Source organism: Miniopterus natalensis, chromosome 20, assembly GCF_054644295.1.
Source record: "Miniopterus natalensis isolate mMinNat1 chromosome 20, mMinNat1.hap1, whole genome shotgun sequence".
Lineage (NCBI taxonomy): Eukaryota > Metazoa > Chordata > Mammalia > Chiroptera > Miniopteridae > Miniopterus > Miniopterus natalensis.
In genome coordinates, this window is record NC_142100.1 from 27,856,601 (window position 1) to 27,872,771 (window position 16,171).

A 16,171-nucleotide genomic window follows, 5' to 3' on the forward strand; every position below is an offset into this window, starting at 1 on the left:
CACCTACACTCAGGCACTAATCAAAGCTGGGATCTGGCTGTACCTACGACAGCAGGGTGTAAGACAGTAAGACTGGAGAGGAAGCCAAGGACAACCGTGTGTCCCCTAGGCAAAGCACTGGACATGGGGATATGGAATCAGGCCTGACTCTGCCACTATGTGATCTTTGGCAAGACACTGCCATCTGTGTAATGGGGATTTGGTTTGGTGACATCCATGTCGTTTCCAACTTTTAACTGTCTGTGGTCCTACCCAGACCCTCATCATCAGGAGGCACAGGGAAGATGTGGGTAAGCCTTACACGCTGTGCCTCATCTCTTCTTGGGAATTATGTTGTTGGTACAGCTAAACCATGAATCGTCTACTCTGTTAAGTCTCAGAGGATGAGGGAGTCTCCAAGTTTAGTTGGCGAAAAAGGAGCCATTCTCCCTCTGTGCAGATACCAGAGCGAAGGTGAGCGAAGGACTTCGCTGTGCGTTACCACCACCACCAACTGAACTGAGCAGTGCTTTTCACTTGATGTTTTAGGTGTGGCTAATCACAACTTTTTGGGAACTGGTAGGAGTTCAGATTAGGTTTGGGAAACCGAGCTGGAATGGAAGCCAGAGTTTATTGTTCCTAATAATCACACTTACACATTTCAATTCATCAAACAGTTTACTCAGTAAACATATGGGCACAGAGGTTTTCTTTTCAAATACAGCACAGAGGCAAGTGTCAGCAATAGGTCTGAGCTGATGCAGCCCCCTGACCCGTAGACGCACTGTCAGTGGGAGCAAATGTCATCAGCAAACAGAGGCTGTGCCTCACCAAAGGACCATCAGCCTGACCTTTGTTTTTAGCTATTTACCCCATTCTCGTACAGGAAGCATGGCTGGTCCCAGATCTCAAACATCATCACTTGATGCACTCTGCTTCATACAAACATATGTAATAGGATAAATCTGTGGAACTTGCTTACGCCTGAGAATGGCCTTTCCCTTCACTATGTGGAAGAAAAGGGGGCAGGGAGAATCCTGACAATGGAAACGACATTATTTTCACATATAGATCACACCGCTGCTAGGGAAACTATTACAGGGAACTGTCACTGTGCATATTCCAATTATGCCCAAGTCTCAAAATACTTACTTTACTTGCTAGCTAATTCCTTAAAGTCAGGACAGAGTGACACACAAGCTTATTAGCATAGACTACACTTACTATGCTTCGTGAGATTATGAGTGCAGCAACTCTGGTTTGATCCTAGAAAAGTTGGTTCTCTTTTGGCATAGTTTGTGGTGGAAACTGGTGTGGTGCCTTTGAAGAGGTTCTCTATACTAATTGTGACTACAGAGGTGAGAAATCTTGTCTGTGGTTACAGATTACATGAATTATACACAAAACCAGCAGAACATGAATGAGGATGTTTTAATTACACAGCACAATTTTTAAGAACGAGAGTACTGGGAAGTATCGATCATTCATTTCTTTCTTCATTCAGTAATGGGTTATTGTTTTTTTCTTGCCCACATAATTAACATAATAACAATGCTTTCTTGTAAGTTGTTTGGCTAACCCAGAGGTAGCATGAGACTTCATAAATGTTTTGGTGTTATTACTGAAGAAGGGTGAGTAATGGCTGCAAGACCACTTGCATATGTAGCAGACGGCAACAGCCTCCTGAGCATTTACATTTGTAGCAAAACAAAAACACACACACAAAAACTTTGATATTTGTTGTAATTTCTACTGAGTTGTTAAAACACAAAAAGAAAATATTGATGTTTAATGTGAAATTGTAATAGAGGTCCGTCTATGCCCCATGAGACACAAGTTCCAGTAAATGATGCTCATCACTTAGCATATGGCACATTCAAAATATTAGCTCAAGAACATTTGATAAAGGGACTATTTACAGATATGTGGTCCAAATTAAGGAAACTAATCAGGTGAAGCAGCCAGCAGCAGCGATCACCCTTAAGTCTGAAGAGCAAGGAGAGGGATGTCAAAAGATAAAGTTGGGGCTGCTCCCCAGTCGCTGCAGAGACATAGGGAAAGACACTTCAAACCAAAGCCCAGCAGGAGAGACAAGTAAATACTCCAGCCTCTCTCCTCCCATCCACTCATCTCACACAAGGACCTCCCACGTTCACACTAAGCAGAAACCCTAGCAGTCCCTGGAGGATAATCCCTGGACAGCCCCAGGAATGCAGAGCAGAGAAAGGAGGAAAATAGGTACGGAGATGTAGAGAACAGCCAGCACATAGATCCACATGTGCAACTCCTACTGTGCAGCTGTTACAAATGTAAGTCATCCTGATCCCCAAGGAAACAGGTTTGACTCAGATAACACAGTCTATTCAACTATTTTTAGATTCATACTTACACACTATTGTCGTCATACACTTTACTTCTAAATAGATCATAACCTAAAACACATTGTCATTGCTTTGGCTGTAAGCAGGGCTATTACTTTTAAAAAGATTTTAAAATGAGAAAAATTTATATTTACCCATATAGTCACCATTTCTAGAAGTCTTCCTTTCATCTTGCAGATCCAAATTTCCACTTAGTGTTTTTTTCCTGCTGCCCCAAAACTTCTGAAGGCCAGGTCTACAGATGAAAATTCTCTTTGATTTTGTTTTTCTGAAAAAAAAAATTTTTTTGCTTTCATTTTTGAAAGATGGCTTTGATAGGTAAACTCTAGGTTGAATGTTTTTTATCCCTTTCGGTAATTTACAGGTGGTACTCCATTGTCTCTAGCCTGCATAGTTTCTGACCCGAAGTGTGCTGTCATTCTTTGTCTTTTTTCCTTCAGTTGCTTTACTGTTGTTCTCACTGGTTTTCATCAATTTGACATGATACCCATTGGCATGATTTTCTTTTGTTTTTCCTGTTTTGGATTCTTTGAGCTTGAATATGTGGAGTTATACTTTTCAGTGTATGTGGAAATTTTTCAGCAATTACGTATTCAAGTACTTTCTTTTGCCTCTTCTCTCTTCTCTTCTGGAACTCTAATCATGTGTATTTTACACCACTGTAACGCACCCCCCATTTGCTCCCCTCCATCTTTTTTCTCTGTGTACATATTTAGATAGTTTTTATTCTCACTGTTCACTATTTTTTCTTCTCTAAGAAATTAATTCCACCCAGATAGGTTTTAAATTTTAAGTTGTTCTCATCCTGAGAAATAACATTTGGGCTTTTAAAAATATGTCTTCCACTTCAAGTTTCATCAATTTGTTTCCCCTCACTCTGTAACACCTACATGAACATCCTGCTGACCAATTCTAACCACGTCAGTCTCTTCTAGGTCTCTTTCTACTGATTACTTTCCTACTGGTTACAAGTCTCATTTCCCTGCCAGTAGCTTTTTGGAAGTCAGGCATTGTGGGTCCAGAGTAGCTTTTAATCTAGCGTGAATTACCATCACTACCAAGGCAACAGTCTTCTGGGAATTCTACTTGATGCCCCGTGTGTTAAAAGTTGTTTCCACTGTGGCTGGTGGGAACTGTTAGAAGTCCTGAACTAAGTTCCAGGAACTGTTCAGCCTACTGCTTTCCAGCCTACTTTATCTGGTCTCAGGAAGTTTCTTCTCACAGATATGCAAGTTGGCACTAAGCCAAAAGACTTAAGTCCCTCCTTATAGATTTCTTCAGTCCTCTCCCGAAAAGGCCCCCTCCTCTCAAGCACATTCCCATGCATATTCTAGCTACCGTGGCCTCCCCAAATGCCAATTCAGCAAGATTGCATTTGTTCCCTTCCCTGAACTACACCCTTTTAACTGCCACCACCTTCTGCCAGGGATGACAAACGTGTTTATCATATGTCTAAAAACCATTACCTCATACATATTGTGGTTTTTAGCTACTTAAGGTGGAAAAGTTAACCTGGTCCTTGTTCTGACACCACAGCAGAAAGCAGATGTCTTCACACTGAAAATATATCTACCACTTTAAAATGACCATCCTGCCACAGCCAATTTGGCTCAGTGGTTGGAGTATTGGTCCATGGGATAGATTCCGGTCAAGGGCACGTACCTCAGTTACAGGCTCAATCCCTGGCACCAGTCAGGGTGCATGCAGCAGGCAACCAACAGATGTATCTTTCTCACATCTATGTTTCTCTTCCCCCCCCACCCCACTGTCTCTGAGGAACAGAAAAAATATCCTTGGGTGAGAATTAAAAAGAAAAAATTAAAATAACCATCTTTTGTAACTTATGTACAACAAACACAACTTAATCATTGAATTATTTCAATAGGATGGAGCTTATAAAATTCTTTGACTTATTAAGACTACAATTCCATGTGAAAGCTCTCATATTCAGTATTTCCCTTATGTATGTATTCTTTAGTGTACTGTATGTTACCCTTATTTAATGAAATCTTTTTTTCACTTGCTATGACTTGTTTAGGTCTTTAAACGTCTAATGAGCTTTCAGTTTTGACCAAAAGTTTCTGTACTACCACAATGTTGATAAATGAGCTATCAATGGGCAATAAGTTGTGTCTTCCAGAAGGCTTTCTTATATTGTCTACTTTTTAAAAATTCTCTTCCCTAATTCTGTTTAGTGACACTTGCCTTACCAATAACAATTTTTTCCAAAAGTCACTGCAATGATAGTTTCTTTCCTGTGTGTGTCCTCAGAAGTATCAAGAGACATTACATCTGCTAGCAGCCTTTCCATACTCACTGCTCTCATGTGGTTTCTATGTTACATGATTTCTCTGGTGGATCACGAGCTGTGACTTCCTGTTGAAGGTAGTCCCACATTCATTGCACCCATAGTATTTATCACCTGTGTGAATTCTCTGATGCCTCATAAGATGTGACTTTCTAGTGAAAGACTTCCCACACTCACCACATTTATAGGGTCTCTCTCCTGTATGAATTCTCTGATGTATAATCAGCTGTGCCTTCTCAAAGAAAGCTTTTGCACAATCACTGCATCCATAGGTTTTCTCTCCTGTATGATTTCTCTGATGCTTAACGAGCTGCACTTTCTGAACAAAGGCTTTCTCACATTCATTGCACGCATAGGGTTTCTCCCCTGTATGAATTCTCTGATGCCTAAGAAGCTGTGGCTTCCACGCAAAAGCTTTTCTACATTCACTACATTCAAAGGGTTTTTCTCCAGTATGGGTTCTCTGATGATGAATGAGACTTGATTTCTCACTGAAGGTTTTCCCACATTCACTGCATTCATAGGGTTTCTCGCCTGTATGAGTTCTCTGATGGGATATCAGGCTTGACTTCTGGGTGAAGGCTTTCCCACATTCACTGCATTCAAAAGGTTTCTCTCCGGTGTGTGTTCTCTGATGTGTGAGGAGCTGTGACTTCCCAAAGAAGGTCTTTCCACATTCAACACATCCATAGGGCTTCTCTCCTAAATGAAGTTTCTGATGTCTGATTAACTCTGACTTCTTAAAGAATGCTTCATTACAATCATTGCACTGATAGTTCTTCTCTCCTGTATGAGTTATTTGATGTCTAATAAGTTGTGGTTTTCTGATGAAGGCTTCACCGCATTCACTGCATTCATACGGTTTCTCTCCTGTGTGAATCCTCTGATGCCTAATGAGAAGTGAGTTCCTGCTGAAGGCTCTTTTACACTCGCTACATGCATAAGGTTTCTTCCCTGTATGAGTCCGCTGATGAGTAATGAGCTGTGACCTCCAAAAGAAGGCTTTTCCACAGTCACTACATTTATAGGGTTTCTCTCCTGTATGTGTTCTCTGATGTGTAATGAGCTTTAATTTCTGGGAGAAAGACTTTCCACAGTCACTGCAACCATAGGGTTTCTCTATTGTATGGGTTACCTGATGTCTTTTAAGCTGTGACTTCCTGCTGAAGGCTTTTCCACATTCGCTGCATCCAAAGGGCTTTTCTCCTGTATGAGTTCTCTGATGTAAAATGAGCAGTGACTTCCTACTGAAAGCTTTTGGACATTCACCACATCCATATGGTTTTTCTCCTGAATGTGTCCTTTGATGAATAGTGAGCAAAGACTTCTGCGAGAAGGTTTTCCCACATTCGCTACACCCATAAGGCTTCTCTCCTGTATGAGTTCTCTGATGTATAATAAGCTGTGACTTCTTGTTAAAAACTTTACCACATCCCATGCATAAGTAGACTCCTCTGTGTTTTCTATGGTTTGTAAGGAGCCATGACTCTTTATTGCTGGACTTTCTACATTTACTGCAATCACAGTATTTTATTTCACCATGGGTTCTGTCAGTTTTGATATAGAACAACAATTTCTTATTGAGCTCAAGTTTTTTTCTTCCACAGTTATTTTCTGGAACAAGAAAATCAAAAGCATGATTCAAACTTTCTTCGCTTGTGCCACATTTATGGAGTCTCATTCCTAAATGAACAAAGTCAATGCTTGAATGAAATACTTTCCCCAAAACATCATATTGATGGCCTCTCTCCATACTTTTAAGCTTGTCTTGATTATTGTAGTACCACATTTTGAGATTATCATCTAGCCAGAGTGCTCCTAAAAAGGAAAAAAAACAAACCATACTGTGTAAATCCCTCAATGACTATGCTTACTATATAAAACTTCTGAAATGAAGCCTAGGTTCCCAGTACTCCCCCCCACCAATCTCCCCAAATACAATGTTTACTTATTAGCCATTAAAATTTTTTTAAAAATTAAAACAAGTTTTAAAAATTACAAATGTTTATAATAAGCACAAACTTTTAAATAAGGAAAGATAAAATATACTCAAGGAACAGTGATCATGAGATAAAAAAGACTGAAGTAATTTCTAATAAAATACTGGGGTGGTTAATTTACTTAAATTTGTTAGTAGCAGATCAGAGAAGAAGACAGATAAGTACTCCATCAGAGGGCTTACAATATAGGGAAGACTGAGAATAACAAATCCATAAAAGAGCAAGATACACACTGTTGAATGTTTTAAAGGAAGTACTACTGAATACAATGCACAATAAATGGAGGCTATCAACTTTACATCTGAAAAATGAGAAACATTAGTTTTCTTTATTATTACATTTAAAAAAACATTCTCATTCAAGATCATGGTATGAATCACTGATATCAGTAATACACCACCCTTAGACCTGCTTCTTGGAATTATCCAAGAGTTCTCTGGAGCGCAGCTTCAACATTTTTAGATTTTTTTACCTTTTAATTGAATCTGTAACCTACATATTGAATCTATATATAATGCTGTCAGTGGAAATTATTCCAAACCACAAGAATTCTTTGCATAACATTAAAAATAAGTGCAATTGTTTGTAATTTCCAATACATAACCATGTATTGAATATTTTAAAGGGATTTAAAAAAAAAAATAAGAGAAAGTTTATTTAGAAAGTTACAGCCCTGGCTGCTGTGGCTTGGTTGAATGGCTTCCTGTGCACTAAAAAGTTGCCAATTCAATTCCCAGGAAGGGCACATGCCTGGGTTGTGGGCTCGACCCCTAGTAGGGGGCATGCAGGAGAAAGCCTATTGGTGTTTTGCTCTCACATCAATGTTTCTCTGTCTCCCTTCCTCTAAAAATCAATAAAAAATCTAAAAAAGGAAAAATCACAGCAGGTAATGACTAATAGTCTTACACCTAGCAGACTATTTGATGGGATGATTGAGAAGCTTTAGAGAAGCTAAAGGTCAAATGCACCAAACAGATGCTCTGGAACCTGAATGCCATGTACGATTCTGCATGGAGGCCAGGAAAAACAAAGCTCACTGTTTCAGGTATTCAGTTTCTGTCCTGTAGTCATGGAGTCATCTACCCTCTATGGGTTTAAAAGGAAACCTAACAAACTAGAGGGAGAAAAGAAAAATAATATAGGGAACTCAAAGGTAATCAGTGCCACCTAAAATGAGGAAAACCTACAAATTCTTTAAGAGGAGAGGCGTTTGCCTCTAGGGCAGGAAAGAAGGAAACAAAGACTGAGGAGGCTGGAGGAAGAACCTTATCCACAGAAGCAAGGGCCTAAATGATTGGTCACCAACATGGGTAAGACAAGGGTGCATTTCATCATCAACTCCATGCAGAGAGGACACATTCTAACTTCGAGACCAAGATCTAGAGCACTTTAAAAATGATACAGAGCTATGTTACCAGTCCTGATTCAATTCTAAAGACAGACTTTAAACTGTTTTATACATAACATTTCAAGTGTGCCAACCTATCATTAAAAACCTGAGACTTACACCAGATTACCTCTCACCTGAGAAGTTGTGACTTAGGATTTCATTTATTTTCCAGGTCTCTTCTTGCTCCAGCTTGAAAACTCCATCAGGTTTGATAATTTGATAACCTATTAATTGGAAACACAGAGGACTTGGTCACAGTTGCTCGTGCTAAGGGACTCTTAAATGTGAAAAATATTTTGCTACAAAGGCTACAAAATAAAGTGAATAAAAATATTTCAGTTGGGTATATAAACCAAATAACTGACATCTAAATTTTAAATCCAAATTCAGTAAAATCTGAGAGGCCCAACAGTTATTGGGCACATGGTGTATTACATAAAAATGTCTTACCCAAGAATACCAGATTGCTATAGTTCTCCAACATCACATCTCTGTACAAGTTCTTTTGGGTAGGATTTAGTAGCCGCCACTCCTCCAAAGTGAAATCCACAGCCACATCCTCAAAAGATATCTAGAAAAGCATAATCCCTGTTAAATCTGAAGTGATTCTCATGTAGAACGCAGGCTTTCTTCTCTATAGAGGTAGGCAGCCTCTATGTTGGCCTCAATGACCTCTAACTCCTGTTATGCATGCTTTTGTGTAATCCTCCCCTCCTGAATATGGGCTGGACTCACTGCCACTAAACAGAACAGGGCAGAAGTAATGGGATGTCATCTCCAAGATTAGCTTACAGAAGAATGCACTTCCATCTTGTGAACCCTCTCTTGCTCTCTCTGGGGGAATCCAGCTGCCGTGCTGAGAGGCCGCCCTGTGCAGAAGCCCATGAGGCAAGGGGCTGAGGCCTGCCCACAGCCACATGAGTGAACTCGGAAGGGTATCATCCCCCTATTGCTCCCTGAGATGACTGCAGCCCTTCTCAACATCTTGATTACGGAACCAAATGGGTAAGCAGCTGGCAGATTCTTAACCCACAGAAACTGCGAGATAAATGCTTCATGTTTTCAGCCACTAAGGTTTTGGGAAGTTTGTTACACAGCAGTATCACAACTAAAAGAATATCCTAATCTTGCATTATGCCTTGAGAGAGATACAAAATGTTATTAAAATGTTTATCATTATTAATTCATTCATCTATCCATTGAATAAGAAACTGAAATAGATTATCTTTAAACAAGCACAGTGTTTCTTAAGGAAGGTGTCACTGGTACTCGGGAACAATTCTTAGCTGAGCTCAGCTGCCTCACGTGGTAGAACCTTCAGCAAGCCTGGGCTCTCCCTGCTAAATGACAGCACCGTTTCTCAGTCGCTCTCAAACCCAAATCCCATCTACATATCTAAAACATTCTCTTCCCCCAGGGTGGTTCTGCTCCCAAGTAGGAACAACTAGTTAGTTCCTTTGATATCTTCTAGAACACAGACATTGTGCACATAAGGTTCCTGGAACTGTGATAGGTGCTAGAAATATAAAGATGATTGAGGAAAAAATCATGTTCACAAATACTTTGCCTTTTCGGACCAGAGGCAATAAGATGTTACAGAGGCCATGAAACAAAGACATACAGGGCATGGGGACGAAAGGCAAAGGAACTAGGGCAGCAAAAACAATTTGGAAAAAGAAAGTGCTGCAGGACTCACATGATCTGATTTCAAGACTTCCTATAAAACCATAAGAGTTAAAACAAGGTGGTATTAGAGAAAGAGTAAATACACAGATGAGGGGAATGAACAGAGAGCCTAGGAACAGACACCCACAAATATGCTCAGTTGATTTTTTTGGTTGGATATTTTTTTTTAGTTTATTTCTGTTTGTTCTGGTTTTTTTCTTCTTTTCATTTTTTTGCTATTATTAATAATGCTGGGATGATCATCTTTTTAATTAAATTGTAGGACGCGTACATTAATTATTTTCAATTGATTTTTTACAAAGGTACAATGGAACCTGCCAAGTCCTGGCTGCGATGTTGATTACATGAATTTACACACTTATTAAAACTCATATGAGGAATCCGGCTCCTGGCTAAAAACCAGGATTTTTCAGGCCCACTAGACAATGACAAAGGCTTTACCTGGCAGGCCTCCAGCGGACACTGCCCTCCTGACACCAGACCTGGTAGGCAGACTCGGAAGGAGCTGCAGCCACGTCTTTCACAGCCAGTCCTCCAAGTTATTTTTTGGAACCAGCAGGCAATATGCTGAGGTCTTCTAGAATTTCAGCTCTTTGCATAACAACATTCTTCCCAAGCTTATCCTGTTTTCTCTGGTTATGATATAAATGTATGTATACCGTTCCTGTTGCTTGTAGAGATTCCCGTAAGTCTCATCACAACCACAGAAAAACTTCTGGAGAATAAACAGATAACTCACCTGTGACGTGATCATTTTCTGTTGCTTTTGGGAATTCTGCTGCTCTGGGCTTTCTCTCTGTCCTGACGCTCTGGGAACAGCCTCTGGTCAAGAGCTGTAAACTGTACTTCAGTCCTGAGGCGTTGCCTTCCTTACCTCACCTGAGCCATCTTGTATCTGAGAGCCATGGCCTGGAGATGCAGTGGGAATTTTATTTTAGATGGTGTAATTAATTTGGGAACCTAAATCTTGGTTCTCTCTTACTGGGATCTCAGACCAGTTGTTTACTGCACTCCAATCAGAAGCAGGATTAAATCTAAGTCACCAGTAGATCTCAGCTGAGGCTTACACTGCCCTTAGCAGCCCTGGCTCCCACCTGGAAATGCCAGACTGAAGCCACTCATCTGTTCAACCAAACACACCCAGAGCCGCCCCCCAGAATGCTCAGCAGAGACCTCAGCAAAGTCTGAACATACAATCTTGGCTCACTCATTCTGCAACAACATTTCCAGGGGGCACTTAAATCAAATTACTTGCATAGTAAATGCAACTCATTTCTGGGCAGGATGGTAAATAGAACTGGCTTTTAGATCAAGATGGTGAAGTAGCCTAGGATGCTGGTTCTCTATTTCAAATTCAGCCCTGGAGCAATAGAAGAGCACGGATCAGAGGAACCAACAGAAACAGCAACAAGAAGAGAGACCATGGGGAAGACAGGCTATGGTGAAGCTGACATACATCGCATGTGTGACAGCCTAGAGCAGAAGGCAGCAAGAGGCCTAAGGAAACCTGTAATGTTGCTGCTTTCTGGGCTCCCACTGGGGCAGATACTGCCCCCCTGTTCCCTCAGAAACCAGCACAAACAGCCCCGGACACAGGTTTCCAGGGATAATCGAGGAGTATCAACCTCCTGCTGAATTAAGGAATCATGCAAATGGCAAGCAATGCCCAGCTGCCTTTGGGAGTTAACTTATTTCTTACCTCCCCCTCCATTCCCCAGGGAAAATGCTCCACTAGGGCTTCTAAGGGTCCCTGACACCTGGCCTGAAGAGCTGCTTGGAGAGGTGGTGGGACTCCGCTGTCCAGTGGTTCTACAGGTTCCTTTCCCTCTCTTCAGAGGCCTAGCCTCAGCCCTTCCCTGCTGCAAATTACCAGAGCTTGTACCGAGAGAAGCTAACACCTCTAGGGGAATAGAGCTCAGAGTCCTATGACGGCAAATGTAAACTAAAAATAAATTTAAAAAAACTAATTCTCCCTCATGCACAAAAGGGGGACTTCCCAACCCCTATTCAAAGAGCATTTACTTAAGAAAACCTGTAACTGTAACCTCCTTCTCTGCCCCTTTGAAATATGTTACTCTTTTTAAAGCTAAATAAGCCTTGTCCAGTTTAACAACCCAAAAATGTCTTTCTTAAGGACCTGGAAGCCATCTCTTTGAAATCCTCCAGGAAGGTCAGCCATCTCCCAGTCTCTGGGACGGCAGGAGTCTAATCAACACGGCTTCGGCACCAGGCTCCAAGTGGTAAAACTACCTCCCATCATAAAGATATGAAAGGTTTGTTTTTTTCTTTGGATAAAGGCAATTAGCTAACACAGATGACCACCCCACTCACCAGGTAAATTTAGTATGGGCTATGTGTGACAAATGATAATTTACCTTGAGAACATATGTATGGTGGGTTGTATCTACCTGGCTACAGAAAAGGGTGAGGTTTCTCCCCTTCTCGGCAGTCTCTTTAGGGGACTGCCTGCAATGCTCATCCCATTCTGGTTTAATTGCTACTCAATAATAAAATTGTTTTTCTTTCTCTTCTACTTTTATGGAGGTTTTCTGGGTTTTCAGATTATGGTTTAATTATTTCCCTAACAGGTGAAATAACCAGATAAGTGAATACCACCACTATTTTTACTACCTTTGAAAGATTACAAACTCTGTAACAGATACCACTTTAGGTGGAATAATTGGGACAGACAAACCAAGATTTAAGACAAGTAAAATAAAAAATACTACGTTTTGATGCATAAAAATACTTACACTGACTTTCTTCACTGCTCATCAACCAAGTCACTTACACTCAGCCAGACCTGGGATCAGAGAACAACTTCATGGACACAGGTCGTACAAGGTTATTTCCTTCCTTCATAAGAACACACCTGAAGGGAAATGTCCAATAAACTCAGTACCTGGTAAACTTTGGGACAGGAGGGACAAATTCCACCTTTCCTAGCACTCCTGCCACAGGCAGACAGCTCACTAGGGAGACTGAACACGGTGGACAGTCAGTGGGAATCTTTCCAGCAAATAAACAGAGCAAGGAGAGACTTCTACCTGCTAGAGCAAGAGCTCTCTGTTTGGAGGCACTGTTTTACTAAAGAACGGGGAAAGGTGTCTTCACTGACCCTGTGGATATAAATGGGTATAGAGAGAGGTGAGTGAAGCGTACACTCATCTGCCACAAATGAGGGGAGAAACTTAAACCCGGGTGTTAGCAAACTGCCAGGTTTTGCCCCAGGCCAGCTACCAGGAGCGGAGTCAGAACACTGACCCTTAGAGGCAGTTAGGACCCACCCCCGGAGCTGGGGGAGGGCTGGATTTGGACCAGACAGGCCTGTTCTCATCACCACACACTCAGGAGCCGCCCTCCCACGCAGCCAGCAAGGATAGATTCCTCGAGTGAAGCCGGACTGTTCTTAGTCCAGTGCGAAGGGTGTGGGGCTTGACGGAGGGAAAATGTCCTGGGGGCGCGGCCAGCAACACGCAGAAGGCACCTCCTCCCAAGGGGCCCGGAGCTCCTCGGCGCTCGGGGTACAGGGCGGGGCTCCCCCTCGCTGCCGACCCCTGTTGCCCGGGGCCCCCACAGCTGCCACCCGTCTGCGGACCTCGCAGAGCCCCTCCCAGAGGTTCACCCCAGAGGCCCCGTCACCCAATTAACTCCCCGCAGGGGCTTCGCGACCACGCATCCCCGCCAAGCCCCAAGCTACCGGTTTTCACAGATTTAATCCGCAAGCGTCCGCAGATTAATCAGCTCCCCGATCTCCGCCCTGCGGCCCACACCCGCCGCCCCGCACTCGCTCCCGGTCCCGCACCGCGGCCGCCTCCCGCTCCCTCCCCCGCACGCCCGCGGCCCCCACCCACCGGGACGGGAGCCGCCGCGCCGCGGGGCCGTCCTCCGGGCCTGCCTGGCACCGGCTCCGGCGTCGGTTCGCGCCCGCCAGGGTCGCCGAGGGACTGGGCGGTCACGGGGGCCGGCAACCTCAGCGTCCCGCCGCGGCCCCACACACAGCCTTACAACTTGGGGCCGCCGCACCGCGCCGGCGCCAACCGAGGGCGGAAGTGTCTGCGCAGAACTACATTTCCCGGAGTGCCGCTTGCTCCGGAACTACACTTCCCAGAGCGCTCTGCGGCGTGCCTCGCGGGATTGACGGGCTCGAGGTTTGAAGGCCGCCTGCTGCTGCCCGGGATGTTAGGTTCAGAGATGGGGGAAACCGGTGGCGCGGCTCCAGCCGAGTGCGAGCCGCCTGGCCGGTGCGGCCCAGCTGGTCGGGCGCTGGCCGGGCACCCGTCCCCGGCCCAGGCTGCGGGCTTGGTCCCTGGTCGGGTGTGTAGGGGAGGCAGACCATCAAGGTTTCGCTCTCAGGTCAATGTTTCTCTCCAGCCCACCCCCATCCCTTCTTCTCTCTTTAAAAGAAAAAAAAAAAAATTTTAAATGCATTTTTAAAAAAGCGTGTGAGCCAACATAAATGTGTCCCCAGGAGGGAACGTCTCTGTCCTTTTCATTTTTGATCATAGATTAATTCATAAAGTTAAAGTAATGTAGGTAAGTTTTACTTCATCCAATCCAACAGTACTAATAAAAAGAATGAAAATAAATAAAAAGGAATTTTAGGGAGAAATTAAAGGCAATTATGGAAAGAGAAACAATGAATATAAAAACAAATTAAGGAATCAAAATAGGAAAAAGTAACCTTTAAAAATCCAGTTTTTAAAAAAAAATTTAAAATACTATAAATTTTTACCAAAAACGGGGAAAATGAGACATTATGCTAAGAGGAAGTGATTCCGGCAGAGAAAGACAAGTAGTATATGATCCTTATATATGCATTTTCATTTTAATTCAGCTCAAAGTATTTTCTAATTTCCCTTGAGATTTCGTCTTTGAGTTACGGGGCTTACTTAAAAGTGTGGTTTTTAATTTCCAAATATCTGGAGATTTATTGCATTTTTTTCTGGGGTTGATTTCTATTTTAATTCCACTCTTGTCAGAAAACGTATGATTTCAGTCCTTTTAAATTTATTGTGGTCCACCATAGACTCTGTCCTGGAGAATGTCCCATGTGCACATAAAAATTACGCATATTGTCTTTTAGTAGCGTGTTCTCTGTCAATTGCTTTGAGTGGATTCGTAGTATTATTTGAATCTTTTCTGTTCTTGCTAATTTTGTCTAGTTGTTTGCTTTTATCTTTAAATTTGCTTTGCTTTCTCCTTTGGCTTACTTTGTTGTTCTTTAATGACTTTTTGAGAATTAATATACGTGTTTTGTTTTTGCTGTTATAATTACTCAAGATTATGAAATTTCATGTCTTCATTGCTTTGTTTCTCCCATAAATTCTTATATACTCTTGTTTGCAGTTTTGTTTGTATTTTCCAATTTCATTCACTATTTGTTGAGTAGAAAACTTTTTAAAAAAAGATTCTCGGACGGAAAGGCCTGTCAAAATTATGCTGTTAATTTATAGTTTTATTGGATTGCTAGGAGAGCGGATCGCGTGTCGGTGCTGGGCGAGGGCATGTTCATGTCCATTGCCGGCGGCTGTGTAGTTCTCTCATCTACCGCAGCTTCTCCTTTATGAAGCTGGCGGCTGCATTACTTGGCGCACCGATGATCGAGGCTGTTTTGTTACCCTGGGAGCTGCAGCCCGTTGCCTCGCAGGTCCCTCTGCTACGGTCTGAACTCTCTTGTTTCACATCAACTCTTGAGCACGCCTGTCCCTCCACCGAGGCCGCACTGCTCCCGGGCTGCGTGGGCCGTGCGGAAGCTGGCAGAGCGGTGACCCGGCGAACCGACCCGGGGCTCTCCGCCGCCCGCCCGCCGCCGTTCCCGTTAGGTTCCGCCCCTCTCCCCACTCCCGCCTCCTCCGGAAGCCGGTCGGGACGGGAGCCGCCTCCGCAGAGGACTCTGGGAGATGTAGTCTTCTCCGCGGCCCTCGCGTCCGGCTCGAGGACGCATGACGTACTTCCGCGTGCGCCGCGCGGCCGCGGGTGTGGGTAGCGCGGCGGTGCTCCCTGGCGTCTTGTCAGTGGACGCGAGGGGGCGGGGGGCGTGCTCAGTGGCCGCGGCCGCGGGCCCGGCGCCCGTGCGGACCAGGGTATTGCCCAGCTGAGCCCTCCACGGTCGGTCCGGGGCGTGGACGGGGCCAGCGGGCCGCGGGACGGTACGAACTCATCTCGCAGGTTCCTCTGCCCAGGCGCGGAGGCCGCGTCCCTGCGAGGGGCTCAGCCCGGGACCCTCCGTCTGCGCGGCGCGAGGTCCCTCCGGGGTGGGCGCGGGCGGGCGCGGCAGGGAGACCCTCACGCTTCGGTTCTCTCCCCCGCAGCCTGCAGAAAGCAGCGCGGGATGGACAGCAGGATCCCGGCGGCCGCGTGTTGGGTAAGTAGGGGCCGCGTCTTAGAGCCGACGGCGCTGGGCGTGGACGGTCATCCCTGCACG

The 16,171-nt window shown here is 44.0% G+C and overlaps 1 protein-coding gene across 3 annotated transcripts; it reads right to left on the reverse strand.

The window, feature by feature from the left end:
• Positions 1-638: 638 nt before the first annotated feature.
• On the reverse strand, positions 639-13,188 carry ZNF605 (zinc finger protein 605). 3 transcript variants are annotated; one of them, XR_001602467.2, is made up of 6 exons: positions 10,484-13,188; positions 8,509-8,629; positions 8,193-8,282; positions 4,846-6,486; positions 2,495-2,628; positions 639-2,020 (listed from the first exon to the last, which is right to left on the reverse strand). XR_001602467.2 is itself a non-coding variant. In XM_016203152.2 (6 exons), exons 2-6 carry the CDS (start codon positions 10,496-10,498, stop codon positions 2,552-2,554), a joined length of 1,944 nt encoding a protein of 647 aa, XP_016058638.2. In that variant the 5' UTR covers positions 10,499-10,653; positions 12,498-13,188; the 3' UTR covers positions 639-2,551. The 3 variants fall into 3 exon arrangements, 2 of the variants coding, with proteins under 2 accessions (XP_016058638.2, XP_016058637.2); XM_016203152.2 differs by having other exon boundaries at positions 639-2,628; positions 10,484-10,653; positions 12,498-13,188; XM_016203151.2 differs by having other exon boundaries at positions 639-2,628.
• Positions 13,189-16,171: the final 2,983 nt, after the last annotated feature.